Source organism: Salvelinus alpinus, chromosome 16 (genome assembly GCF_045679555.1).
Source record: "Salvelinus alpinus chromosome 16, SLU_Salpinus.1, whole genome shotgun sequence".
NCBI classification, from domain to species: domain Eukaryota; kingdom Metazoa; phylum Chordata; class Actinopteri; order Salmoniformes; family Salmonidae; genus Salvelinus; species Salvelinus alpinus.
This window is the reverse complement of record NC_092101.1, coordinates 22,659,118-22,685,980: the sequence shown is the minus strand read 5'-3', so window position 1 is coordinate 22,685,980 and position 26,863 is coordinate 22,659,118. Positions and strand designations below refer to the sequence as shown.

General features: G+C 41.2%; 2 protein-coding genes and 1 pseudogene across 2 annotated transcripts; all 3 read right to left on the bottom strand.

Annotated features, from left to right (window-relative positions):
* Nucleotides 1-689: 689 nt before the first annotated feature.
* LOC139540601 (deoxynucleotidyltransferase terminal-interacting protein 2-like) lies at nucleotides 690-7,651 on the bottom strand (annotated as a pseudogene).
* A 164-nt stretch (nucleotides 7,652-7,815) lies between these two features.
* Nucleotides 7,816-16,138, bottom strand: LOC139541150 (glutamate--cysteine ligase regulatory subunit-like). The gene is made up of 7 exons (XM_071345445.1): nucleotides 15,812-16,138; nucleotides 15,011-15,079; nucleotides 9,905-9,989; nucleotides 9,664-9,720; nucleotides 9,213-9,415; nucleotides 9,009-9,123; nucleotides 7,816-8,866 (listed from the first exon to the last, which is right to left on the bottom strand). Exons 1-7 carry the CDS (start codon nucleotides 15,935-15,937, stop codon nucleotides 8,697-8,699), a joined length of 825 nt encoding a protein of 274 aa, XP_071201546.1. The 5' UTR covers nucleotides 15,938-16,138; the 3' UTR covers nucleotides 7,816-8,696.
* Nucleotides 16,139-20,886: 4,748 nt separating this feature from the next.
* Nucleotides 20,887-26,800, bottom strand: slc5a9 (solute carrier family 5 member 9). Its single transcript, XM_071345413.1, has 13 exons — nucleotides 25,666-26,800; nucleotides 25,334-25,405; nucleotides 24,951-25,055; nucleotides 24,619-24,783; nucleotides 24,425-24,530; nucleotides 24,253-24,333; nucleotides 23,875-24,080; nucleotides 23,567-23,702; nucleotides 23,340-23,447; nucleotides 23,002-23,152; nucleotides 22,146-22,314; nucleotides 21,812-22,027; nucleotides 20,887-21,654 (listed from the first exon to the last, which is right to left on the bottom strand). The coding sequence occupies exons 1-13, from the start codon at nucleotides 25,792-25,794 to the stop codon at nucleotides 21,319-21,321; spliced, it is 1,980 nt and encodes a 659-aa protein (XP_071201514.1). The 5' UTR covers nucleotides 25,795-26,800; the 3' UTR covers nucleotides 20,887-21,318.
* Nucleotides 26,801-26,863: the final 63 nt, after the last annotated feature.

Below are 26,863 nucleotides of genomic sequence, written 5' to 3'. Positions count from 1 at the left end.
TTTGGTAGTACGTATTTGGTAGTACGGCCTCAACATGGTGTTGGCGAGCGGTTTGCTGACGTCAACACTGAGGAGTGCCCCATGGTGGCAGTGGTATTATGGTATGTGCAGGCATAAGCTAATGACACTTGCATTTTATCGATGGCAATTTGGATGCACAAAAATACCGTGACGAGATCCTGAGGCCCATTGTTTTTACGGTGTCTGTGGCTAAAGGATTCCGTCATGTGAAATCCATCTTATTAATTTAACTCAGTAAAAATCTATGAAATTGTTACATGTTGCGTTTATATTTTGTTGAGTATATATCCACACTATGCATTTGGAATGAAATTGTGATAATGCCCTTGGTGCGTGCTGTTTGAAAATACATTTCAGCCCGTTTTGGTGGGATGGAGTTTTGGCCTGCCAGGCGGGTAAATTAGTTGATAGTTCCAAACCTCTTCCAATAACAGCTAGTTTTCAATTTTCCCCCTCCCCACTTAGGATTGTCTGGGAGTAGTCTGACAATTATTGCTTGAGAAATTGCTCTTTGCTATGAAGAGATTTGTTTTCCATTAAAATGATACAAAAAAATAAAACAATCACAGTAAAGTACTTAATTGTTTCCCAAAAATGTGATGAAGATAAAAAAAACTTTGAATTACAAAGTCAGAAAATCTGTTGATACATAGTTCGTTCATGTTTATAAAATATTTAACAGATGCATCGACACTCAGACACTTTAAAAATGGTACTGTATGTGCTTAACAGGTTTCATTCAGGCATGAACATATAATGGTCTCAATACAGCCATGACTGCATTGTATACAAACATTACTCAGTCACTCTCACTTTCTGAACTTATTATTTTCCTTGCAAGCACCAATGGCTGCTTTTTCTGTCATGATCTGTTGGTATTTCTTCTTGTTTCTGTTGAAAATGCATAACAATTGACAATAAATATTTGATATGAACTACTTAAAGGGCTTATACTTTCCATAAGCCCTTTAAGTAGTTCATATCAAATATTTATTGTCAATTGTTATGCATTTCCATACACTATGCCAAAACCATAGTTTCAGACATGATATGAACTAATACTGTACATGACAAAGGTCAAATGAAACTTACTGTCTGAACTCTGCCACCATGGTTCTCTTCCGGTCTTTCTTCGGGACACGGGAATGATAGAAGTCCACAGGGCTATCTACTACTGTAGCAACCTGGAACAAAGACATTCAAGCACAAAAAGGTTCAAATAGTTCCAAAATAAAAAGTACATTGTAAATCCTTACAGTAATTCTAGCTAAGAGTAGTGAGGAATAGTGGCTCAACGTTTTTTCCCCCATAGCATTGAACACAACATATGGAGCACTGGGAAAATCAAGCACAGTTGAGGGTTAGATGATTACTGACCTGGAAATACTTGGGGAATCCATCTCTATCGTTCTTCTTGTAAAACCACTTGGGGTCCATTGCTCCAAGCATTTTCAGTGCTTTGAGATCGCCCTTGTCATTTCAGGAGCCCGCATGTCAAACCAGCCGGCTCCAGTTGTCTTCTCCCTCTCCTGAGCATGGCAAGCCAAGGAGGAAACATGCCAGTCAATGAGTGAACAAAAATTGCTAAATGTAGTAAAAATATAACTTCTCCTTGTATCACACTACTTCCTTTTCTAAATTAATAAACAAGGGTACATGGACTTGTATTCACTTTGCGCTTCAGTTTCACAGCCTGTTTGGACTCCCTGTATGGAGGCACAGCATCTTTCTTCTCAAGCTCTGGGCCAATAACACTTTTCTTCATCAACTGCCAACAGAGAAAACAAATCACAATGTAGGAGAAGCAGAAAATCTGAAAAACGCAGAGATCCGTGGCAGTCAAAGGGTTGAAATTCATGAAAACCTTCCTCTCGTTATTGAATTACCCAGCCTTGCATAACTGCACAATTCATTACCAATTCTACGCCATATATCACCTTCAAAACAAAATCAATGAAAGTTATTTACCTAATCTTGGCTCTTCTGTTCTTTTAGTTTTTTCAGGGAGTTAGAGACAGTCTTTGATTTGCTGCCATCAAAATTGATGTATAATCCCCCAAGCTCCTTCACTCTCAGGCCCGGGTCAATGCGGCTGGACAACTCTTTCCTATAACAGATTGTCTCAAATAATTACCCGGGAGAGGAAGCATTGTCTAGTCTCCAACTGGTTCGCTCTTGATATGTTAATGAAAATGAATGTGAAAAGTCTTTATACGTGCTTGGCATTGCAATTCAATATTTGAGTAAATAGCTCCATTGCTTGAGATTTAAAAAAATAACTAAATCCTGCTATCCATTCAGAATAAAAATGGCAGCGTAGCCCTGTCAACTTATAGCCATTTTTAAATGCACAGATGACATGGTCATGAACAACAACAAAAAACAGATACTTACAATTGTGGATTGTAAGGACTGAGCAGTAGCAGCTTGAGGTCTGGATGGGCCTGCATCCTCTTCATCCTCTATACAGACAGCTTCCTCTTCACCATCAGGACCATCCCCTTCCTCCTCAGAATGCTGGCTATTGTCATCCTCTTCATCACTGCTCTCCCGTAAACTGATCATGCCAGATTTCTGTATAATGACCGTGTCTCTGGGCTCCTCTAGTTTGTCAGCGTCAGATACACTGACCTTCAGGTTCTGGCTAGAGGTCACCAAAATGGGCTCTGTGGTGTGAGGGGCTTCATCTTGATCAGCCCTTTCATTCTCAGTTACTATTGTGCTGCTCACATCCATAGTCTCCTCACTAGGCACTGCCTTACATTCCTGGCTGTCTACCTCCGATGGAGGACCTGTGTGGGGGTTTACATCTATGGCCTTTTCCTCAGACACCACTATAACAGGGGACATTGCATTTTCACACTGCGTTACTTTTACTGTATGATCGAGAGAGACTTGCGCATCAGCTGGTGTTATCGACTCCTGTTCTATTATCACTGGGGTGTCCGCATCTGCTGCATCCTCAGTGGACAGCTCCCTCTGCTGGTCTTCTGCTTCCACTGCAGGCTCACAGAGGGCCTCAGCCATCTCTGCATCAGCACTCTCACAGACTGTCACTCTGACTTCAGACTCTGCTGGGATCACTTTCTCATCTTTTATGATTTTTGCTGAGCAGGGACATCCGCCTCAGAGGTATTCTTCTCTGGCTCTTCACGGACGGTTGTCTCTACGGACTCCTGTTGTACACTAGTGACCTCTGCATCCTGAGAGACTGTCACACTCCCAGTTTGCTCCAGAGCAGATTTTGGAACTTGGATGGGTTCTGGCTCATCAATCACTACATCCTGATCCTCAAGGATTGTATTTTCTTCACCCACTTCTATCACGGAGCAGTATGGATCAGCGTTGATTGCGTCCTCTAATTGATGGTCCTCTGACACACTATCATCTGCAAACTCAGATACACTCACCTTATCTGACTGGCATAGGGATTTCTCAACTAGTATATCCAGGGCTTTGGCTGTTAGCCGGGTAAGTGGAGCTGCCCTGGAACTGCGGTTGGATCCAGTGCGACTACTACAGGGGGTGCCCCTGCCTCTCACCGAGCTACCCAGAGGGGTATACACATCAGTCTGGTCAGACTCAGAGTCCGTTACAGTGGTGCCTGTCAGTTTAGGAACAGGCCACCTGCGAGTGGACCTCCTGGGAGTCATACTTGGCCCAGACTCAAAGCCCTGAGTCACAAGTCTGGAGGTCACAGGGAACTGCTTTAACCACACCTCTGCTTCTCTTGTGAAGTAGAGGGGACTTGGAGCCATCAGTGGTTTCCTTTAAATGCATGGGGATAGCATCAATAAACCAACCCGTCCTGCTTCTGGTAGCTCTACGCACCGTGGACGTCTGAGCAGAGACAAGACTCAGGATCTGAAAGCTCAGTGTCCTCAGTATGATACTTTGAAGTAGTCCTTGTGCTCCTGGTCACGCTGGTCTGGAAGTCAAGAACCTTGGACTCAGACACCACTGAGCTACAATAATTATTATGGTCCTGTTTGGCAGTCTTTGAGAACGGTCGTCCTCAGAGTCCTGGGGGCTCCGCGAATGTTTGGTCCTCTGTAGCCAGACACTGAGGAGGAACAAGAGTCTACCTCAGACACATCCTCTTCCTTTATTGCGTCAGGCTGCGCCCCGCCTGTGGCTATCCTCCGGCCCCTGCGAGCTGGCTGTTTGTCGGGTATAACCTCCATATCTGATACAGCAGAACAGCAGGACTCAGACACATCAGCTTCATGGGTGGAGTCTACCTGGTTAGCAAAGCCAGTGTGACGTTTGGACGCCCTGGTCTTCCTCTTCACGGTGGACCTCTGGGCCTCGGAGAGAACATCGTGCTGGGAGTCACTGGTCACCTCAGACTGGGTTGCAGTCTCCCTTTAATCAGCCATCCTCCTGGTTCTCCGAGTGGACGCTGGAGTGGCCTGTGGCGAAATGTCAATCCCAGTACTTCAGAACTATGAGACAAAACACTTTATATAAGCAAAGCAATCTCTGGCATGATGAATCTGTTGAAAACAGTAGGGTGTAGTTGTGTTTTTGACAGTGGAGCAGTGTTAAAAACGAATCAACTTATCAAGACATTGATTAGCAAGCTGGCTATTTGAGTCAGGTGTGTCAGTAACCACATTCCCATCCAGTGTTTTTAACCTCTCTTGGGTAGGGGGTAGTATTTTGAAGTTTGGATGACAAACGTGCCCAAAGTAAACTGCCTGTTACTCAGGCCCAGAAGCTAGGATATGCATATGCATGGTAGTATTGGATAGAAAACACTCTGAAGTTTCTAAAACTGTTAAAATAATGTCTATCAGTATAACAGAACTGATATGGCAGGCGAAAACCAGAGGAAAATCCATCCAGGAAGTGGGATTTTTTTGATGTGAGTTGTTTTCCATTGAATGCCTATTGACTATGTTATGGGTTAGGGCCCAGATTGCAGTTCCTATGGCTTCCACTCGATGTCAACAATCTTTAGACATGCTTTCAGGCTTGTATTTTGAAAAACGACGAGTAAAAATACCTTTTGGTTAGAGGACAGGGGAAGAATGCAGAGCTGCTTTGCGCGCGTGACCGATAGCGTGCCGTTCGTTGTTTTTCCTTTCTATTGAAAACGCTATTGTCCGGTTGAAATATTATTGATTATTTAGACAATAGACAACCTGAGGATTAATTATAAACATAATTTGACATGTTTCGACAAACTTTACCGCTACTATTAGGATGTATTCGTCTGCATGTTTTGACCGCCCTGGAGCCAGTGCATTACTGAACAAAACGCACCAACAAAGTTTTGGTGAGTTTTGGGACATAAAGAGACTTTATCGAACAAAACGAACATTTATTGTGTATCAGGGAGTCTTGTTAGTGCAACCATATGAAGATCATCAAAGGTAAGTGATTAATTTTATCGCTATTTCTGACTTTTGTGACTCCTCTACTTGGCTGGAAAATGTTTGTATGCTTTTGTAAGCGGGGCGTTGTCCTCAGAAAATCGCATGGTATGCTTTCGCCGTAAAACCTTTTTGAAATCTGACACAGCGACTGGATTAACAAGAAGTTAATCTTTAAGCCGATGTATAACACTTGTATATTTTATGAATGATTATTATGAATATTTCTGTATTTTGAATTTGGCGCTCTGCAATTTCACTGAATGTTGCCCAGGTGGGACGCTACCGTCCCACCTGCCCATAAGAAGTTTTAAAGTCCTACCATATATATAAAAAAAAAAATAAGTGTCAGTACAATTTGAACAGTGTTTGAAATGGTGGGATCTTTGTGTTGGTAAAATTAATTATGAGAGAAATGGCAGTGAAAATACCTTTATGCCCAAATATTGATATAAGAAGAATCCTATCAAAGTAGACTTGGGAGTCAAGCGATATGTTGTGTGGGCCTCCCACTACCACGCCGGAAAGCATGCAGTTTATTAGACTACAGATTGTGTGTATTGTTGTGAAATTGATAGATATTACTGCACTGTTGGAGCTAGAAACAAGCATTTCCCTACACCCGCAATAACATCTGCTAAACACATGACAAAATTTGATAACTATGAAACAAATTCAGAATCATGTAGTAACCAAGTGTTAAATCAAAATATATTTGAGATTCTTTAAAGTAGCCACCCTTTGCCTTGAAGACAGCTTTGCACACTCTTGGCATTTTCAACCAGCTTCACGAGGAATGCTTTTCCAACAGTCTTGGAGTTCCCACATATGCTGAACACTTGTTGGCTGCTTTTCCTTCACTCTGCAGTTCAACTCATCCCAAACCATCTCAATTGGGTTGAGGTCAGGTGATTGTGAAGGTGCAGCACTCCAGCACTCTCCTTGGTCAAATATCCCTTAAACAGTTTGGAGGTGTGTTGGGTCATTGTCCTGTTGAAAAACAAATTATAGTCCCACTAAGTGCAAACCAGATGGGATGGGCGTATCGCTGCAGAATGCTGTGGTAGCCATATCTGGTTGTGTGCCTTGAATTCTAAAATCAGTGTCACCAGCAAAGCAACCCCACACCCTCACACCTCCTCCATGCTTCACGGTGGGAACTACACATGCGGAGATCCGTTCACCTACTCTGCGACTCACAAAGACACGGCGGTTGGAACCAAAAATCTCAAATTTGAACTCAGACCAAAGGTCAGATTTCCACCAGTAATGTCTATTGCTCGTGTTTCTTGGCCCAAGCAAGTCTGTTATTGGTGTCCTTTAGTAGTGGTTTATTTTATTTATTCAACCATGAAGGCCTGATTCACACAGTCTCCTCTGAACAGTTGATGTTTAGATGTGTCTGTTACTTTAACTTTGTGAAGCATTTATTTGGGCTGCAATCTGAGGCTGGTAGTGCTAATGAACTTATCCTCTGCAGCAGAGGTAACTCTGGGTCTTCCTTTCCTGTGGCGGTCCTCATGAGAGCTCGTTTCATCATAGGGCTTAATGGTTTTTGCGACTGCACTTGAAGAACCTTTCAAAGTTCTTGAAATGTTCTGCATTGACTGACTTCATGGACTATCGTTTCTCTTTGCTTATTTGAGCTGTTCTTGATATATGGACTTGGACTTTTACCAAATAGGGCTAAATTCCACAAATGAATTTAAGGCACACCTGTTAATTGAAATCCATTCCAGGTGACTACCTCATGAAGCTGGTTGAGAGAATGCTAAGCATGTGCAAAGCTGTCATCAAGGCAAAGGGTGGCTACTTTGAAGAATCTCAAATATATTATATTTGATTTGTTTAACGCTTTTTTGGTTACATTTATTATAAAAACGTTAACCCTTTATTTAATTAGGCAAGTCAGTTAAGAACAAATTCTTATTTACAATGAAGGCCTTACTCCAGCCAAATCCAGATGGCGCTAGGCCAATTGTGCACCACCCTATGGGACTCCCAATCACAGCCAGATGTGATACAGCCTGGATTCAAACCAGGTACTATAGTGACACCTCTTGCACTGAGAGGTGATAGACCACAGCGCCACTCAGGAGCCTACATAATTCCATGTGTTATTTCATAGTTTTGATGTCTTATTCTACCATGTAGAAATTAGTAAAAACCTTGAGTAGGTGTCTCCAAACTTTTGACTGGTACGATGGCAGAGAGAAAGTAAATGTTTCCGTGCCCGGTCGGTAGTCGGCCATGATTACGACAAGTTCAGATAGCGGATATTGCTAATTGCGTGACTGACCGACTCATAAGAGAAAAACTGGCTTAGCACTATACCTGAACACATTTAGGTAATTTAGCAGACACTTATCCAGAGAGACTTACAGTTAACGCATTCATTTTAAAATAAAACACTTAGTCTGTTTCATCATTTAATAAACCCAATTCTAGGACATGATATACAGAAAATGGCAACATGAAATATTAATTACAGTACAAGAGAGAAATAAAACTTTTTGGACCAAAGCCATGATGAATAACGCATTATCAATCCAGACACTTCAGAGCTTGTAATTCATTTTCCATGCCAATCTGGAATTTTTCAGTGCTATTATGTACACAATAAAAGGTGTTGAGCCTACTAATTTAAACCCCCCACAGTTTGGGAACCACTGTCCTAGTATATGCTCAGTAAGTACAGGGCTTTAAACATATATTAAAATGTTTGACATGACAATACTAACATCCATAAAGTATCACTAGATTTGTTTAAAATAAAATGTGTACACTCAATCAAAAATAGTTTCTGAACTAACCATAAATGTCAATTGGAATTAGGCCTTAATCCCCCCCATTGCCAATAGAGGGTGCCAGTATTATACAGTAGAAGCTGCTCATACACATCAGAGAGCACTAGGACTTTACATATGACTCAAGCTTTAACAACAGATCCAAATTTACAATGTAAAAATATCATAGGACATTTCCATAGTGGGTTAGAGGTTGTGTTTCCCCTTCAAACTGCTTTAGAATAACTCTGTCATTGTACTAAAATACAAATTATGTGGTACCAATGCATCATTTTTTCATAATACCCCATAATCCTTGATACAGAAGAAATAAAGTAGATGCGGGGAGAAAAGAGAAAAATCAGCTTTGAAACTATGTTGGATAAAAGTTTAGCTACCTATCAGTCTTTAAAACACAGCTTCCACTGCAATGCAGAAGGGTAAGTGGTTTCATTACTATGAATGCATTGGTCATGAATAACATCTGAACAACTGGTTTTCAGAGGACATGCTACAGGCTGCTTCTCTTTGCGTGAACAAGGTAGCCTTTTGCTTTGATGATCCCCCTGCTTTTGACTATGATGGAGTAACGCAAAACCCACTCCAACCTCCAGTCTGCCACCTTCAGGTCCTGAGTGCTCTCCTGCACTGCCTCCTGGAAGCTGGCAGCAGTAATCAGTTCTACAGGAAAAGAGACAATGTGTTAATTCACTGACCCTCAGAGCACACACACACATCCTGTCTGTACCCTACTCATGTAAAACATGAATCTGATTATATAGTGAAAATATCACAAATTCAAATGCAAGAGCGTCATTTTCACCTTTTGGGTCATTATGAGTCAGTAGCTGAATGTCAAACTCCTTTGCAAAAGCAGTCAGATCAGGGGGCATCACACAGCAGGAGGCCAGATTCACCTGGTTACTACTGGGTTTCACCTAGACCAGGAGAAAATAAAACTCAAAACCCCAAAAACACCAAAGCAATCCTAGAACAATCCGAGGGTCTCATCAACATCACCACTCACCTGGGCCCAGTTGTAGAGCTGCTCCAGGAGCTCCTTGTCCAGGTCGGAGGTTCCGATGGTAGCGATCTTGTGGCTTTGCACCAGACCCTCCAGTTCACTCCAGGCAGGCTGCAGGTTGGCCAGGGTCTGGCTCACTTCCTCAGGCAGAGCAGGGGGCGCAATGATCACTGAGTCCAGCTGGGACACAGCCAGGGCTTGGCAAGCTGTCAGAAACAGTCCATCTTATGAACATGAAACTTAAAGCACAAAATTGGTTGAGGTTATGCAAACATGAATTGGGTGTGGTCCAGGAACAGACATAAGTTCACTGATACTAACGTCTACTTTGGTCTGTTGAATTTTGATAAGACAGCATGGTCAGGTTTATAGACTATTGCATATGCCAAATAACTTTTGGCAGTCACTGAGTCAATATGGTTATTTGCTTATTTGTAACAAATGTAATACTCACCCTTATCTACTGCATCTTTGATTGAAGAGAGGTCTGCCTCGCAAATAAATAGTTTGACTGTAAAGCAAGAATATGGACATGTTAATGACAAAAGCAACCCCTCGGCAAGGTACCAGGAAAGGCATTTTTGTCATGCAATTCACATACTGAGCTCAGAATTCCTCATGTCAATGCCACACTGCCGTCTCATATCATCACTATGTCAATTGTCATGAAAACCATAAGTAACAGTAAAACTCACCTGAAACCTTCAGCTCCTCCCTCTCCTCAGGTGTGATTGCCTCTGTAGCTTGAGGGATGGAGCAGTCAATTGTGTCTGGTAAGTCCTAAATAAATAGGTGTCAATCAATATTAGAACATGTACTCAAACTTCAAAAGTTTGTCAAAGAAAAAATTAAATAAATTAGGCTTAAAATTACATAAAGAACCAGAGAAGAAACTTCAATAGTGCCTCCACTTTGTCCAAATACGAACCCAGAATTTCTGTTTCACAATCTTGTGGGATTTCATTGCAGGGATGCTCCAATAAGCTTTGGCTTTGTGTACGTAATGCACAGTTCAGACCCCGAACTTATGGCGAGTCGAACTGAATGGAAATGAAGAGCGAGCTGGCAACACTACAGCAGACTTCCTCGTTGGTTTGGGGGCTAAGGTTTTAAGGCATAACAATGATCTCTCACAGAAGTCCTCCACCTGCGAATCCGAGACCATGAATGTGCTTCCGCTGTGTGTGTTTGTAGCGAAGCAATCTTTATTTGCATACAATTAACATTAATATGCATTACCATTTCTCCCGACAGTGGAAGAACTGCTCGCTCTGGCATGCTGCATGAAACAGAGGCGTGCTTCATTTGCACCATGCCGAATATGCGGCAGAGGCTGCCGAACTATCATCAAAAGTCCGACAAGGCGCACTTAATGGTTTCAGTCAGCCCTCTATTCCCGCCCTTCCAAAGAGAAAGTGACATAGAACTATCACCGCACCGAACTAAAAATATGTTTTAACTAGGGCTTAGACCCACCCCCCTCCCCATTCACTGAGCGTGCTGAAGCAGATTAGCAGAAATATCACAGGGCAAAGCCACGCCAACCTCACAGCCGAAGCACATGTAGAACCTTTCGCAGGCAACTTTGCATGAACGATCAAAATGACAGTTCCCTTTCATCAGTCTGAGGAATTCTTTGCAGTCAGACAGCTATTTTGTTTTCCCAGGAGAAGAACGTTATCGCGTAGAAGTAACCCATGGTTACACAAGTATTGTTCATTAATGCTAGATGATGTGAAATGTTAGCTGATCAGAGATACTGTAGACACTTGGTCACCATGGGAACTTGGTAAAAAGATTATGGACACTAATCGGTGTTTGGAAGTTGGGTTAATAGCTGTTTTGTAGCTATGTACGTAATAAAACATGCATGGGAAATACAACTAGGCTATGTGGTAGACACACAGAAGAGGAGTGCTTCTTTGGTTATAGTTGTATACCATGAGTTCCTCTTTGATCATGGGATTAAATACTATAGAACAAAAGGTAGTTGATGCTGGATAGTAAATGCCCCAAAAAAACCTTAGTTTAACCAATTTTTTTGAAATAATCAAAGCGTATGCATAGCAATAATATATATTTTTTATTACTAAAAACAGAGATGCTTTGCAGCTACAATAGCCTTTATCAGCGTGACGAACTACAATGCATTTGCAAAGTTCAGACCCCTTCACTTTTTCGTTACAGCCTTATTCTAAAATGGATTCAATAGTTTCCCCCCCTCAATCTACACACAATAACCCATGACAAAGCAAAAACGGATGCAATTTTTGCAAATTTATTAAATAAAAACAAGATTATCAGATTTACATAAGTATTCAGACCTTTTACTCAGTACTTTGTTGAAGCACCTTTAGTAGCTATTCCAGCCTCGGTCCTTGGGTATGACGCTACAAGCTTGGCACACCTGTATTTGGGGAGTTTCTCCCATTCTTCTCTGCAGGTCCTCTCAAGCTCTGTCAGGTTGGATGGGGAGCGTCACTGCACAGCTATTTTCAGGTCTCTCCAGAGATGTTCGAACGGGTTCAAGTCCGGGCTCTGGCTGGGCCCCTCAAGGACATTGAGACTTGTCCCAAAACCACTTCTGTGTTGTCTTGGCTGTGTGTTTAGGGTTGTTGTCCTGTTGGAAGGTTAACCTTCACCCCAGTCTGAGGTCCTGAGCAGGTTTTCATCAAGAATCTCTCTGTACTTTGCTTTGTTCATCTTTGCCTCAATCCTGACTAGTCTCCCAGTCCCTGCTGCTGAAAAACATCCCCACAGCATGATACTGCCACCACCACCATGCTTCACCGTAGGGATGGTGCCAGGTTTCCTCCAGACATGACGCTTGGCATTCAGGCCAAAGAGTTCAATTTTGGTTTCATCAGACCAGAGAAACTTGTTTCTCATGGTCAGAGCCCTTTAGGTGCTTGTGGCAAATTCCAAGCCGGCTGTCATGTGCCTTTTACTGAGGAGTGGCTTCTGTCTGGCCACTCTACCATAAAGGCCTGATTGGTGAAGTGCTGCAGAGATCGTTGTCCTTCTGGAAGGTTCTCCCATCTCCACAGAGGAACTCTGTCAGTGACCATCGAGTTCTTGGTCACCTCCTTGACTAAGACCATTCTCCCAATTGCTCAGTTTGGCCGGGTGGCCAGCTCTAGGAAGTCTTGGTGGTTACAAACTTCTTCTATTTAAGAATGATGGAGTGTGTGTTTTTGGGGACCTTCAATGTTGCAGACATTTTTGGTACCCTTTTCCAGATCTGTGCCAACACAATCATGTCTCGGAGCTTTACGAACAATTCCTTCGACCTCATGGCTTTGTTTTTGCTCTGACATGCACTGTCAACTGTGGGACCTTATATAGACAGGTGTGTGCCTTTCCAAATCATGTCCAATCAATTGCATTTACCACAGGTTGAGTCCAAGTTGTAGAAACATCTCAAGGAGGATCAATGGAAACAGGATGCACCTGAGCTCAAATTAGAGTCACATAGCAAAGGGTCTGAATTCTTATGTAAATTAAGGTATACGTTTTTTTTAATAGATTTTCATAAATGTCTAAAACTGTTTTCGCTTTGTCATTATGGAGTATTGTGTGTAGATTTTTTCTTTAGGTAAGTCAGTTAAGAACAAATTCTTATTTACAATGACAGCCTAGGAACAGTGGGTTTACTGCCTTGTTCAGGGGAAGGGGTCTGAATTAGAGGTCGACCGATTAATCGGAATGGCCGATTTCAAGTTTTCATAACAATCGGAAATCGGTATTTTGGGGCGCCGGTTTGCCGTTTTTTTTTACACCTTTATGTAATCTTTATTTAACTAGGCAAGTCAGTTAAGAACACATTCTTATTTTCAATGACGGCCTAGGAACAGATTTTGAACATTGTCAGCTCGGGGGATCCAATCTTGCAACCTTACAGTTAACTAGTCCAATGCTCTAACACCGGATTACATTGCAATCCACGAAGAGCCTGCCTGTTAGCGAATGCAGTAAGCTAAGGTAAGTTGCTAGCTAGCATTAAACTTATCTTATAAAAAACAATCAATCAATGACTGTCATTGCTCCAATGTGTACTTAACTATAAACATCAATGCCTTAAAATCAATACACAAGTATATATTTTTAAACCTGCATATTTAGCTAAAAGAAATCCAGGTTAGCAGGCAATATTAACCAGGTGAAATTGTGTTCATTGCACGCAGAGTCAGGGTATATGCAACAGTTTGGGCCGTCTGGCTCTTTGCGAACTAATTTGCCAGAATTTTACGTAATTATGACAACATTGAAGGTTGTGCAATGTAACAGGAATATTTAGACTCATGGATGCCACCCGTTAGAAAAAATACGTAACGGAATAAACGTTTTGTTTTCGAGGTGATAGTTTCCGGATTAGTCAAAGGTATATGGTTTAGAGAGAAATAGTCGAAGCGTTATAATTCCTGTAATAACTCGCGGCTGAACTTGAAAGGGGTTCCTTCGTTATTTTACCGTTCATGTCTTCCATAGAGAATGTCTTGATCTACTTCAAATAAGGTCTGTGTTTCGTGCAGGCTTAAACCGCCTCAACGTTTTGATACCCGTGTAAATCTCACTAGGATAAGGTAACGTTTGTCAACATATTTTCATAAATCCACTCTACAAAAAAAATTATCTTCGCTTATATTTAGCCAATATTGATCAGAGTTACCTTGTCCTATGGATATCTACACAGTTACACAATTGGCACGGTGGTGTAAGCCTACACGAAACACAGACCTTATTTTAAGTGAATCTAAAAATATCCTATGGGATAAATGAAGGAACCGCTTTTCAGATTTTGCTAGAAGGTGTCATGGGAATTATGACTCGCACTTTGGGTTGTCAATTCTTACCATGCCCATTATTAAAATAGGATTTCCTGCATATAGAAATTAAAGTTTTTGTTTTCAACATTCATCACAGGTAACTTAAACTCTATTTTTATTCAAACAGTTGAGAGTATTTGTCTCCTAAGCAGACTCTTCAGTATCATTGTCACTTCAGAGCTGTGTGTGTGTGTATTTATGTATTATATTAAGTTAAAATAAGTGTTCATTGTTCATTCAGTATTGTTGCAATTGTCATTATTACAAAAATGTGTGTGTATGATATATATATATATAGATATATATAAACCCATAAACTATTATACTATGGGTTTTCTGATTTATCTATTTCCCTGGTCAGCCTGTTGTGTGTTCAAGTTATGAGTGACATAGGGAGGAAAACATGCATTCTGACAAGCAATCAATGCACAACAATTCTGGCAATCGCAGGGAAAACAGTTTTAATGGCCTTTATTAAAAAGAGGGGGATCCCAGCTTTACATTCCTACTTTATTTCTCAACTCCTAAATATCTGTGAACTGCACCATTTTAAACCCTGAGTTTGCAGTGAGTGCATTGGGAGAGTGGGACTAAATGTAACATGGGTCAATTGTAGGGTAACTTGGGGTAAAACGCAATAACCTCTAAATATTTGTTGGGGAGTGACTTAAATTGTGGTGACAGATTACATGCTTAGTTGAACAAGATTAGTGGCAACCAGGGAAAGTGTTGGGGGGGGGGGGGGGTAAATGGTGACATGAAGTGGTTTCTGTTACCCTAGGTGACCCCAAGTGTTTATGCAAGTTTTTTAAATAAATCAATAGGACGCTAACTAGTTAAAAGATCACATTTGGGATCTAGCTAATTATTAGTCCAATAGATTAAATGCAGATAGGCAACCCATGCTTCAGCCCATTGATTTATAGCAACTAGAGATCAATAAATAAACAAATAAATAAGAGGAAACTGCCTAACCGTTGGTGAAGTTGGTGGTGGTATCGTGGCAAACCACTCACTAAGTGTAGCTCGAACACAGTCTTGAATCTGTAATGGTAAAAAAAAAATGTATTAAGAGTGGACTGTAAATGAATGGAAGTGTTAACATGTTTGCTATAAACAACACCTCGTAACTAGGTAGGGCTTTCAATGATGCCTACAGATCACTCAATGATGCTGTGAAAGATTGCCAGACATGGAAAGTATAGGATTATTTTGTACACTGCTGGCAATTAGTGTCTTGGACAGTATGAAAATGTGCGCATTATTAAGTTCTGGTCCTGAGCTATGGCTTACTATACAACATCAACACTAGTAAACGCTAAATGGAGATTCTTCGCTACACTTACGAGTCAAGTTGGGCACAGCTTCAAGGAAATCGTTTTATAATTATTCTCCATGCCGAATTAAAGCTGGCCTTCTATAATCTACACAAGACAAGTCAAGACAAGTCCTGGCTTTCTTAATTTAAAATGTCCTCATGCATCTTTGAATCTGATTATCAGGTGAATCATGACCCTGACAGGGCTTGCAATACAGCCATACGTCAGACTACATAACACGAACTGATGTTTTCTAATGACGTAATGGGGATGGATTTAGGAAAGACAACGCATGGTTGTTGAGCTACCTAACGCGCTAATTTATGTCGAGGCCATGGTTTTTCAAGCTAGTTAGCAACAACATTATCTAGCCAGTTAGCTGACCAGCCGTGATGCACTCTTTTCAAACGTCTTACATTAGCTAGCCAGTTATGACAGAGTCAATGGTCAGTCTTACCTCTTCACTAGGTGAAGACGGACATTTTTTCTTGAGACGGCTACGGTTTACTAAATTTCCCGTGTGCAGATTCAATGTCGTAGCATGGTTGAGAAGCACCTTAGCACTGGTGGTGTGAGTTTCCATGTGGTGTCCTTGGTTGTCAGTAAATATATCGTAGTAAAACGCCCTTTTAAGATATCCAGCAAATTATCCAGTTATTTGATTCTGCAGCTAGCGACAGGACTCACCGCGTTTCAAAAACAGTACCTCTGTGAATTACTGAATTGCATATGTACCGGAAGTTTATTTTGCTGGTGGAAACAAGAGCTATGAGCACGCCCACCTTGTAATTGTGCGTTGTGTGCAAAATCTGGCATGGATTTCTGTGGAATTTAGCACCCTTTTGACCAATATGTTGTTACAGTTCAGTACTGTACTGACAATTGTAATGTACATTAATCATGACTCAGCTTGTTTCAAGAGAGATTTCCTTTTTAATTCAACATGAATATCACCCCCAGTAACCAGGTTTCCATCCAACCTTTTTATGCTTAGTAACATACATGTCGGGTAAAAAATGTGACAGGTCTGATGGAAAAATAACATTTTTAGGTAAACGTTCAAAATGTAAAAAAATATATATATATGCCAAACTACGTGGGATCTTCTTGTTTCGGTAAAATTAATTATGCATCAGCAAACCGCTCGCCCACACGACGCCATATACGTGGTCTGCGGTTGTGAGGCCGGTTGGACGTACTGCCAAAAGCTATACCATATGGTAGAGAAATTAACATAAAATTATCTGGCAACAGCTCTGGTGGACATTCCCAGAGTCAGCATGCCATTTGCACACTCCCTCAAAACTTGAGACATCTGTGGCATTGTGTTGTGTGACAAAACTGCACATTTTAGAGTGGCCTTTTATTGTCCTCGGCACAAGGTGCCCGTGTAATGATCATGCTGTTTAATCAGCTTCTTGATGTCCGACACCTGTCAGGTGGATAGATTATCTTGGCAAAGGAGAAATCCTCACTAACAAGGATGTAAACAAATTTGTGCACAAAATTTGAGAGAAGCTTTTTGTGCGTATGGAACATTTCTGGTATCTTTTATTTCAGCTCATGAAACATGGGACGAGCACTTTACATGTTGAGTTTATCTTTTTGTACAGTGTACTTAAGTAAAACTACTTTAAAGTACTACTTAAGTTGTATTTTGGGGTATCTTCACTTTACTATTTTTTTTATTTTTTTTTACAATTTTTACTTCAAATAAAAACAAATGTATTGGTAAAATACATGTGTTTAGCAGATGTGTAGCGAAATGCTTGCCCTTCTAGCTCTGACAGTGCAGTAATATTTAACAAGTAATATATAACATATACCCAATAAACATGTACAGTTGAAGTCGGAAGTTTACATTAACACTTAGGTTGGAGTCATTAAAACTCGTTTTTCAACCACTCCACAAATTTCTTGTTAACAAACTATAGTTTTGGCAAGTCAGTTAGGACATCTACTTTGTGCATGACACAAGTAATTTTTCCAACATTTGTTTACAGACAGATTATTTCACTTATAATTCACTATATCACAATTCCAGTGGGTCAGAAGTTCACATACACTAAATTGACTGAACCTTTAAACAGCTTGGAAAATTCCAGAAAATTATGTCATGGCTTTAGAAGCTTCTGTTGGGCTAATTGACATCATTTGAGTCAATTGGAGGTGTACCTGTGGATGTATTTCAAGGCCTACCTTCAAACTCAGTGGCTCTTTGCTTGACATTATAAGGAAATCAAAAGAAATCAGCCAAGACCTCAGAAAAAAAATTGTAGACCTCCACAAGTCTGGTTCATCCTTGGGAGCAATTTCCAAACGCCTGATGGTACCACGTTCATCTGTACAAACAGCAGTATGCAAGTATAAACACCATGGGACCATGCAGCCGTCATACCGCTCAGGAAGGATACGCGTTCTGTCTCCTAGAGATGAACGTACTTTGGTGTGAAAAGATCAAATCAATCCCAGAACAACAGCAAAGGATCTTGTGAAGATGCTGGAGGAAACAGGTACAAAAGTATCTATATCAACAGTAAAACGAGTCCTATATCGACATAACCTGAAAGGCCGCTCAGCAAGGAAGAAGCAACTGCTCCAAAACCATCATAAAAAAGCCAGACTACGGTTTGCAACTGCACATGGTGACAAAGATCATACTTTTAGGAGAAATGTCCTCTGGTCTGATGAAACAAAAATAGAACTGTTTGGCCATAATGACCATCGTTATATTTGGAGGAAAAATGGGGATGCTTGCAAGCCGAAGAACACCATTCCAACCGTGAAGCACGGGGGTGGCAGCATCATGTTGTGTGGGTGCTTTGCTGCAGGAGGGACTGGGGCACTTCACAAAATAGATGGCATCATGAGGCAGGAAAATTATGTGGATATATGGAAGAAACATCTCAAGACTTCAGTCAGGAAGTTAAAGCTTGGTCGCAAATGGGTCTTCCAAATGAACAATGACCCCAAGCATACTTCCACAGTTGTGGCAAAATGGCTTAAGGACAACAAAGTCAAGGTATTGGAGTGTCCATCACAAAGCCCTGACCTCAATCCTATAGAAAATTTGTGGGCAGAACTGAAAAAGCATGTGCGAGCAAGGAGGCCTACAAACCTGACTCAGTTACACCAGCTCTGTCAGGAGGAATGGGCCAAAATTCACCCCTTATTGTGGGAAGCTTGTGGAAGGCTACCCAAAACGTTTGACCCAAGTTAAACAATTTAAAGGCAATGCTACCAAACACTAATTGAGTGTATGTAAACTTCTGACCCACTGGGAATGTGATGAAAGAAAGAAAAGCTGAAATAAATAATTCTCTCTATTATCCTGACATTTCACATTCTTAAAATAAAGTGGTGATCCTAACTGACCTAAAACAGGGAATTTTTACTTTGATTAAATGTCAGGAATTGTGAAAAACTGCATTTAAATGTATTTGGCTAAGGTGTATGCAAACTCCCGACTTCAACTGTACATATGAGATGGGTAATGCAATATGTAAAAACAATTTAAAAGTGACTAAGATACCGTAGAATAGTGTGGGGTGCAGTTTATACATGTGAGATGAGTAATGCTAGATACGGAAACATTAAAGTGGCTAGTGATCCATTTCGAAAAGTGGCCAGTGATTCCTAATCTATGTCTATCGGTAGCCACCTCTCATATGCTAGTGATGGCTGTTTGTTTAGCAGTCTGATGGCCATGAGATAGAAGCTGTTTTTCAATCTCTTGGTCCCAGGTTTGATGCACCTGTACAGACCTCAGTGGCTCGGGTGGTTGATGTCCTTGATGATCTTTTTGGCCTTCATGACGCATCAGGTGTTGTAGGTGTCCAGGAGGGCGGGAAGTTTTCCCCTAGTGATGTGTTGGGCAGACCGCACCACCCTCTGGAGAGCTTTGCGGTTGTGGGTGGTGCAGTTGCTGTACCAGGTGGTGATACAGCCTGATAGGATGCTCTCGATTGTGCATCTGTAAAATTTTGTGAGGGTTTTAGGTGTTTCTTTAGCCTCCTGAGGTTGAAGAAGCGCTGTTGTGCCTTCTTCACCACACTGTCTGTGTGGGTGGACCATTTCAGTTTGTCAGTGATGTGTACGCCGAGGAACTTGAAGCTTTCCCCCTTCTCCACTGCGGTCCCATCAATGTGGATAGGGGGGTGCTCCCTCTGATGTTTCCTGAAGTCCACGATAATTTCCTTAGTTTTGTTGACATTGAGTGAGAAGTTATTTTCCTGGCACCACTCTCCCAGAGCCCTCACCTCCTCCCTGTATGGTTGTCTCATCATTGTTGGTAATCAAGCCTACTACTGTTGTGTCGTCTGCAAACTTGATGATTGAGTTGGATCCGTGCTTGGCCATGCAGTCATGGGTAAATAGGGAGTACAGGAGGGGGCTGAGCACACACCCTTGTGGGGCCCCAGTGTTGAGGATCAGCGAAGAGGCGTTGTTTCCTACCTTCACCATCTGGGGGCGACCCGTCAGGAAGTCCAGGATCCAGTTGCACAGGGTGGGGTTATGACCCAGGGCCTCGAGCTTAATGATGAGCTTGGAGGGTACTATGGTGTTGAATGCTGAGTTATAGGTATGCATGCTTCTTGTTCAGATGGGTCAGGGCAGTGGGCAGTGTGGTGGCGATTGCATCGTCTGTGGATCTATTGGGGCGGTAAGCAAATTGAAGTGGGTCTAGGGTGGCAGGTAAGGTGGAGGTGATATGATCCTCGACTAGTCTCTCAAAGCACTTCAGGATGACAGAGGTGAGTGCTACTGTGCGATAGTCATTTAGTTCAATTGCCTTTGCTTTCTTAGGTACAGGGACAATGGTGGACATCTTGAAGCATTTGGGGACAACAGACTGGGATAGGGAGAGATTGAATATATCTGTAAACACACCAGCCAGCTGATCTGCGCATACTCTGAGGCCTCGGCTAGGGATACCATCTGGGCCGGCAGCCTTGCAAGGGTTAACATGCTTAAACGTCTTACATCTGCCAAGGAGGAGAGCCCACTTCACTACATCCCGAAAGAAAATAATGTACTTGTTACCCCATACATTTTCCCTGACAAAAGTAGTCTTTACATTTTGAATTCTTAGCAGGGCAGGAAAAATTTCAATTTTCACACTTAGCAAGAGAACATCCCATGTCATCTACGGCCTAGGTAGGCAGCAGCCTCTCTGTGCTAGTTGTGGCTGTTTAACAATCTTATGGCCTTGATATAGAAGCTGTTTTTCAATCTATCTGTCCCAGCTTTGGTGCACCTGTACTGACCTCGCCTTCTGGATGGAAGCGGGGTGAACAGGCAGTGGCTCGGGTGGTTATTGTCTTGCCTTCCTGTGACATCGGGTGTTGTAGGTGTCCTGGAGGGCAGGTAGTTTGCCCCCGGTGATGCGTTGTGCAGACATCACCACCTTCTAGAGAGCCTTGCGGTTGTGATGTTTTGTACACAGATAGCGCTGTTGGCTAGACGCACGTGCCAATACCAGTGTGCACACTCGCTATTTAATGCAATATTTTTTTGTGAGAAAACCAACAGTAGAGTTGAAAATGCGATGGAAACCCATTTGACGTGTATTTTTTATTCAGTACATGGGGAATTTAACCGCAAAAGGTATTTTATGTCCAATACGTCGTCACGCACAGCCTTTTATCTGCAACAAGTCCATTTGATGGAAACGCATCTATGGTGGGAAAATGTGCATATTGTTTTTATGCGGATTTTAGAATATTCGCATGAAAATCTGTCGCCAATTGGATGGAAACCTAACTACTGACCCTGATCAAAGAGTACACATACAAATGACAGTTTTGGCAATAAAAAGTCTAAATGCCAACAACTAAAAACAACATTACCATTATTGTTTGACATTCTAATTGTAAACCAATTAGCATTTTGTGTGTGATCAGTAATTCAATAAACAATATGTGATTCAAGAATATCTATAATCAAAAGGAGAGTTATATTAACTCAGGCAAAGTAGCCCCACATAAAGATATTGATAGAGAGTAGTATGAGGGCGTTAGCATTGCACACATTCCGCCAGATTGGTTCTTCCTCAATGCTGGTCAGTTTTAACTCCAAGGCATGTTTCTCCTCCAGGGTTAACTTTTTCTTCTCAGGCCCAGACAGCCCACACAGCCACATTCCAGTACGCTTCCAGCACGGCCCGGCCTCCACAGCAGCCACCTCCCCAACTCTGGGGTCAGGAGTTCTGGGTGGTGTCCTGGGCTTTGTGGTCCATGGATCATTGAAGTCAATGCGCGGCTCCTTGCTGTGTCTTGTCCACCATGTCAGGCGATGGAGCTGCAGGGGGATTGAAGAGGGGAAGAATGAATAGGTTATAACATGTATCAAAATGTGTACATGTTCTTTTCTTTTAACTGAAATGAATCTCATAAGTGACAGCATATATTTTGCAAGTCAGTTTAATGTTTATGATTAGCACATGTGGCACTCTTACATGGTGCTCTGGAATGGCCGGAGTGCAGAGGCTGACAGCAGTGATGACCAGGCTAGTGAGAGCCAGGAGGATAAGAGCAAAGTACAGGTAGTGGACATCCCTGATGAAGGCTGGCCGTATGTCCATCTCTCCACAAGATGGGGTGCCATACACAAACACCAGCACCATCTGCACCAAGCCAACAGCAAGGCCCACGATCAGACCCCAGAAGGCTCCCTGTGTTAACGGTCATCCACATTGAACACACACACAAAGGGACAGTGTTTAATATCAAATCTCAACAATGTGCTTTATGACATACAAACAAATAATGGCATAAAACCCTTGATCTGACCTGCTCATTGACACGCCTCCAGAAGATGGCCATGATGAAGACAGCAGTGATGGGAGGAGCCAGGTAGCTGGTGATGGCCTGGATGTAGTCAAACAGCTGTCCACTGTTGGCTGACTGGATGATGGGGATCCACAGGATGCTGAGCACCACCATTACTAAGATGAACACCCTGCAGGTGATGACCACAGACAGGAGGTGAGGGTTCTTTCCGTTTAAAGTATTGTATAATGAATCGTACATAGGTTACTTTTGTTAGGAATCGTTGCCTTACTAAAATAGTTTTATTTAGAAAAATCCTGATCAAGCTTTCTAGTATGTAAATGTAACCGTATTGAGTATATACAGCTTTGGACTTTGGACCAAAGGTCATGGGTTTGGATTATGGGGCAGGGAAACTCAAATTGCCTCCATAAAACAGACATCTTAATGGGATATATACCTTAAGTCTTGCATTCAAAACAAGGCAATGTTTGCAACAGGGAATTCCCACAAAACAAATAATGCTTGCTCCATCCATTTTGTATTATTGTTTGAGAAAAAAATTATATCACTTGTTATTTGGGTAAAAATGAAAATTCTTGACACTTATAATAATTAATTATTAATTATTACCAAATAATTAAGCTGTATAAATTTTGTATAATGTCTTCTGAGGTTTAGTTATGCGATTTTAAACTAAGCTTATTATTCACAGGGGACTCAAAGGAATTGTAGCACAAAATACAACAGTGCCTGGAGTAAACAAAAGCAGAACCTGAGGAAGTTGGACATTTTTAGACACAGCTATTGTCAAACAACTGGCTTTGACTCATGTTTAGAAGACATTGCTGTACATTTCTTTAATGGTGTTACCTACCTGCCCACTACCATAAGTTCTGGCTCGGAGGCCTGTGGCCGGACCCTCTGCCAGATGTCCATGGTGAACAGGGTGCTGCTGCTGTTGAAGATGGAGGTCAGAGAGGACATGAGGGCAGCCATCATTACTGCAATCATCAACCCCCGCATGCCTGGAGAGGACAGACACAGAGATAACAGATTGAAGAGTGAAATTGGGCGAGTCAGATTTAAAATACAAACATCCTCAGAAAATTACATAGACACACATACAGTGATGACACATTTGAACATTTTCAAAAATAGGATCAATAGTAAGTGTGTTTTTAGTGTGTTCACGCGTGTGTGCGGATGTCTTACCAACAGGCATAAGTTCTACCACTAGTTTGGGGTAGGCAATATTGGAGCAGCCCACGGTGGCTCCACAGATTCTTTGGCACGCAATGGGGTCAACACATCCTACCTCATCTGCAGACATAAAGAGACAATATTGTAATACACAGTACATTAACATACTATACAACTTCTGAACAAGGGTAATACCATTGCTGTATATTGGATTTAGTATAGACAAAGTGAGAACTCACTTGGGTAAAGTGCTCTGCTGATCATTCCAGGCATCACGATAAAGAACATGGGCAGGACCTTCAGGTAACCTCCCAGCAGAGAGCCTCCTTTGGCATGGGACAGGTTCTTGGCTGAGAGAGACCTCTGCACTATCACCTGGAGCAGGTTTGGACAAGGTCACTTACGTGAGGAAATCTCCTGCCTCACCAAAAATGTGGGATTCTTCGTAATGGTCTACTGTAACATACCTAAATAACAAGTCAAAATAACACCTTAGACTTGACTGTAATGCAAAACGCAAGTCAACTACAAAAGTTCCATCTCATACCTGGTCAGCGCACCACACCCAGGTGGCTATCACTGTGAGGCCAAACAGCAGACCAGGCCAGGGCAGATCCCCCGTCACTGGGTCTCTGAAGATGTGGAAGGCATCGGACCGGGGGAGATGGCATGTGGTGTTGGGCACAGTCAATGTGGGGATGGCCTCCTTGTACTGCTCCAGCAGACCCTCATACCAACCCACTTTGTCAAACGCTAAAGATAAAGTTCAAGGGTCAGTTTGAAAATGAATACAATAAATCTTCCAATTATGAATTAATAAAATAATGATATACTATGATACTAAAGTAGTTTTAGACAAATTCATATTTAGAGGTATATACTGTATACCATTGAACTTATACTATAGAAAACATAAAAACAGTACCTATGAACATGAGTACGAATGCGCCTATCACCATGATGACCGTCTGTAAAGCATCTGTATAGATAACTGCTGTCAGCCCCCCTGGAATCAATAACAGTCAATGGTAATCAATAACAAACAATGCCATGTAATGAATGAATAAATGACTGGTAGATTATGTTAAAAAAGTTACCAGCTATAGTGTAGAGGGCAGTTACTAGAAGAAGCACCACTGTGGAGAGATAGAGGTCCCAGCCCAGGGACACTTGAATGAACAGAGCGCCAGAGAAGATGTCTGTCTGTCAGCAGAGGTAACAAGAATATTCAACTAGCACCCTGAACTGCCTTATGAAAAATTATAGTTTTTTTTTTATATGAGCATCTTACTGATATCTTGGTGAAAATATAGAGGATGAGGGAGAGAACACTCATGTAGATTCTGATGCGCTGGCCCCCAAACCGCTTCTTCAGGTACTCTGGCATGGTTACCACACCAGCGGAGATGTAAACAGGCACAAAGATCCAACCAAGAGCAATGAGGACCCAAGCTGCCTGTGAAACATGAAAGCTTATTCTTAGCTGAAATACTGTGGATAGCTCTTCAAAATAAAGGGCGTCCACCTCCTGATGGAAATATTGACAAACTGTAATAACTTGATTTCCTCTCCATTGTTTATCATCTTGGTGTTTTTTCACAATGCACTTAACATATTACTTACATTCCATTCAAACCCTCCAACAGCGATGCCTCCTGCTGCTCCACTGCCAGCTAGTCCAATTAACAAACCACTGCCAACATTACTGGACATCAGAGAGGCCCCAATCTGAGACAGCAGAACACAATTTACTTCATTTAGTCAATTCTTATCTTTGGATATAGATAGCTATTATACGTATCAACTATTTTCATCCAATTATTTACTGTTATAAAAAAAAAATATTCCTAATTTAAAATAGATGATAATACTTAATAGTCTGGATCATGATTAACTTTTTATCTAGTTGACATACTAATTTCATCACTAATGTTCAGTTCAATGCATAGAGTTTATTTGAGTTCAATGCATTGAGTTCAATACCATCAAAATCTCAGGCTACTTACAGGCCACCATGTCATGGATCTTCCAGCCAAGAAGTATCCACCCACTGTCCCACGGTTTGCCCTGACAGAAGACTGCAATAAAGAGTTAATTTACATCATACATCAAACTATACTGTCTGTAGATATTAGTTACAGCAAAGCCTTCTCAATTACATTGCTTTATACTTCTTATTTAGTCAATATTTCATTTATTTGAACAACAAATTTTGTGAGAGGAAGAATTCTGATGAATTAATCTCCACAGTATTACTTCAGTGTTAGGTCATTGTACCAGTCTGCCCTCTTCATACAATGAAAGCATCTACCAGGTAATAGGAGTGTTTATTACTTACCCATATTCCCACAACAAGAACAAGGACGAAGTATACCACGACCACAACAATATCAAGAGCTTCCAAAGCAAACTTTTCCTGTAATTCAGGCACAGAAGTCGTTGTCGCAAGACTAGGTGTTGAAGTCATTTTGACAAAAACATAGAAAACCGTGTGAACTTTGAGGCTAGCATGAAGCAAGTCAATAATTAATCAGCTTATCAAGACAGTAAGGAACCCCATTCATTGGTCACATATAAACCGGAAAGTCTACAGAAATACCTATCAGATTGTAAAGGATGCTTCCTGGAAAGATTTCAGTGGTGACATTTTCCTAAAATCCATAGGATGTGTATGCTGTATGCTCTGTTGGAACACTAAAAAACATACTATTATGTTCCAGAACTGGTTTGACAAGAACATTATCTGGGTTAAACAATTATTGAATAATGATGGCCAACTATATGATTATCAAGACTTCATGAGAACAAAATGTTACATTCACTCCTGAGAAGTATCAAATTGTTGTTAGAGCTATTCTTCTTTTAGGAGATTATAACAATACTCCAAGTGCAACTGTTGAGGACTTTGTAGCCTCAATACATTTAGAAGGAATTTACATTTTAAACTATAAATGTAATAACATGTATATAAGGAAACTATGTCAATATGTTACTATTCCCTCTGCTAAAATGTACTGGAATGCAGCCCTAGGACAAGTGAACTGGAACAAAGTTTTGTTGTTATCTGGTAAGTATTGTATATCTAATAAGGTGAAAGAAGTATCATACAAACTCATTCATAGAATCTATCCTGTAAAGACCTTTATTATATACAGATTTAAAATAGCTATTGATAACAAATGTGTATTTTGTGGTTGTGACCCAGAAACTCTTGACCATTTCTTTTGGGACTGTTCTTATGTCAGAAGATTTGAGTGAGTTAAATTTTATTTGAAAAGAAACGACTATTAATGTTAATCTGAGAGAATCTGATGTTTTATTTGGATCCAAATGATATGGAACCTGACGTAACTTTCATTGTTAATTTATTTATCCATAAAATTAAGTGGCCAGCAATATTTAAGATAGACTTTAAATATTATTTTGAAATGAAGAGTAAATGTAAAAACAAAAAAGGAATACACACCATTAAAGTGTTTGACAAATTGAAAATTAATATCGATATGTAACACCCGTCTGTTAGGTTTATGTACTCT

What these genes read in the sequence shown, in the direction of transcription:
- LOC139541150 (XM_071345445.1), bottom strand. Translation starts at nt 15,937, where the DNA reads ATGGAAACTCACACCACCAGTGCTAAGGTGCTTCTCAACCATGCTACG. An exon ending in GGAGGAGCTGAAGGTTTCAG is followed by an intron (nt 9,721 to 9,904) that starts GTGAGTTTTACT and finishes CTTGCTTTACAG; the next exon opens with TCAAACTATTTATTTGCGAG. An exon ending in AGCTCTACAACTGGGCCCAG is followed by an intron (nt 9,124 to 9,212) that starts GTGAGTGGTGAT and finishes CTCCTGGTCTAG; the next exon opens with GTGAAACCCAGTAGTAACCA.
- slc5a9 (XM_071345413.1), bottom strand. Translation starts at nt 25,794, where the DNA reads ATGACTTCAACACCTAGTCTTGCGACAACGACTTCTGTGCCTGAATTA. An exon ending in GAACTTATGGTAGTGGGCAG is followed by an intron (nt 22,315 to 23,001) that starts GTAGGTAACACC and finishes CATCACCTGCAG; the next exon opens with GGTGTTCATCTTAGTAATGG. An exon ending in GGAGGCGTGTCAATGAGCAG is followed by an intron (nt 22,028 to 22,145) that starts GTCAGATCAAGG and finishes CCGTTAACACAG; the next exon opens with GGAGCCTTCTGGGGTCTGAT.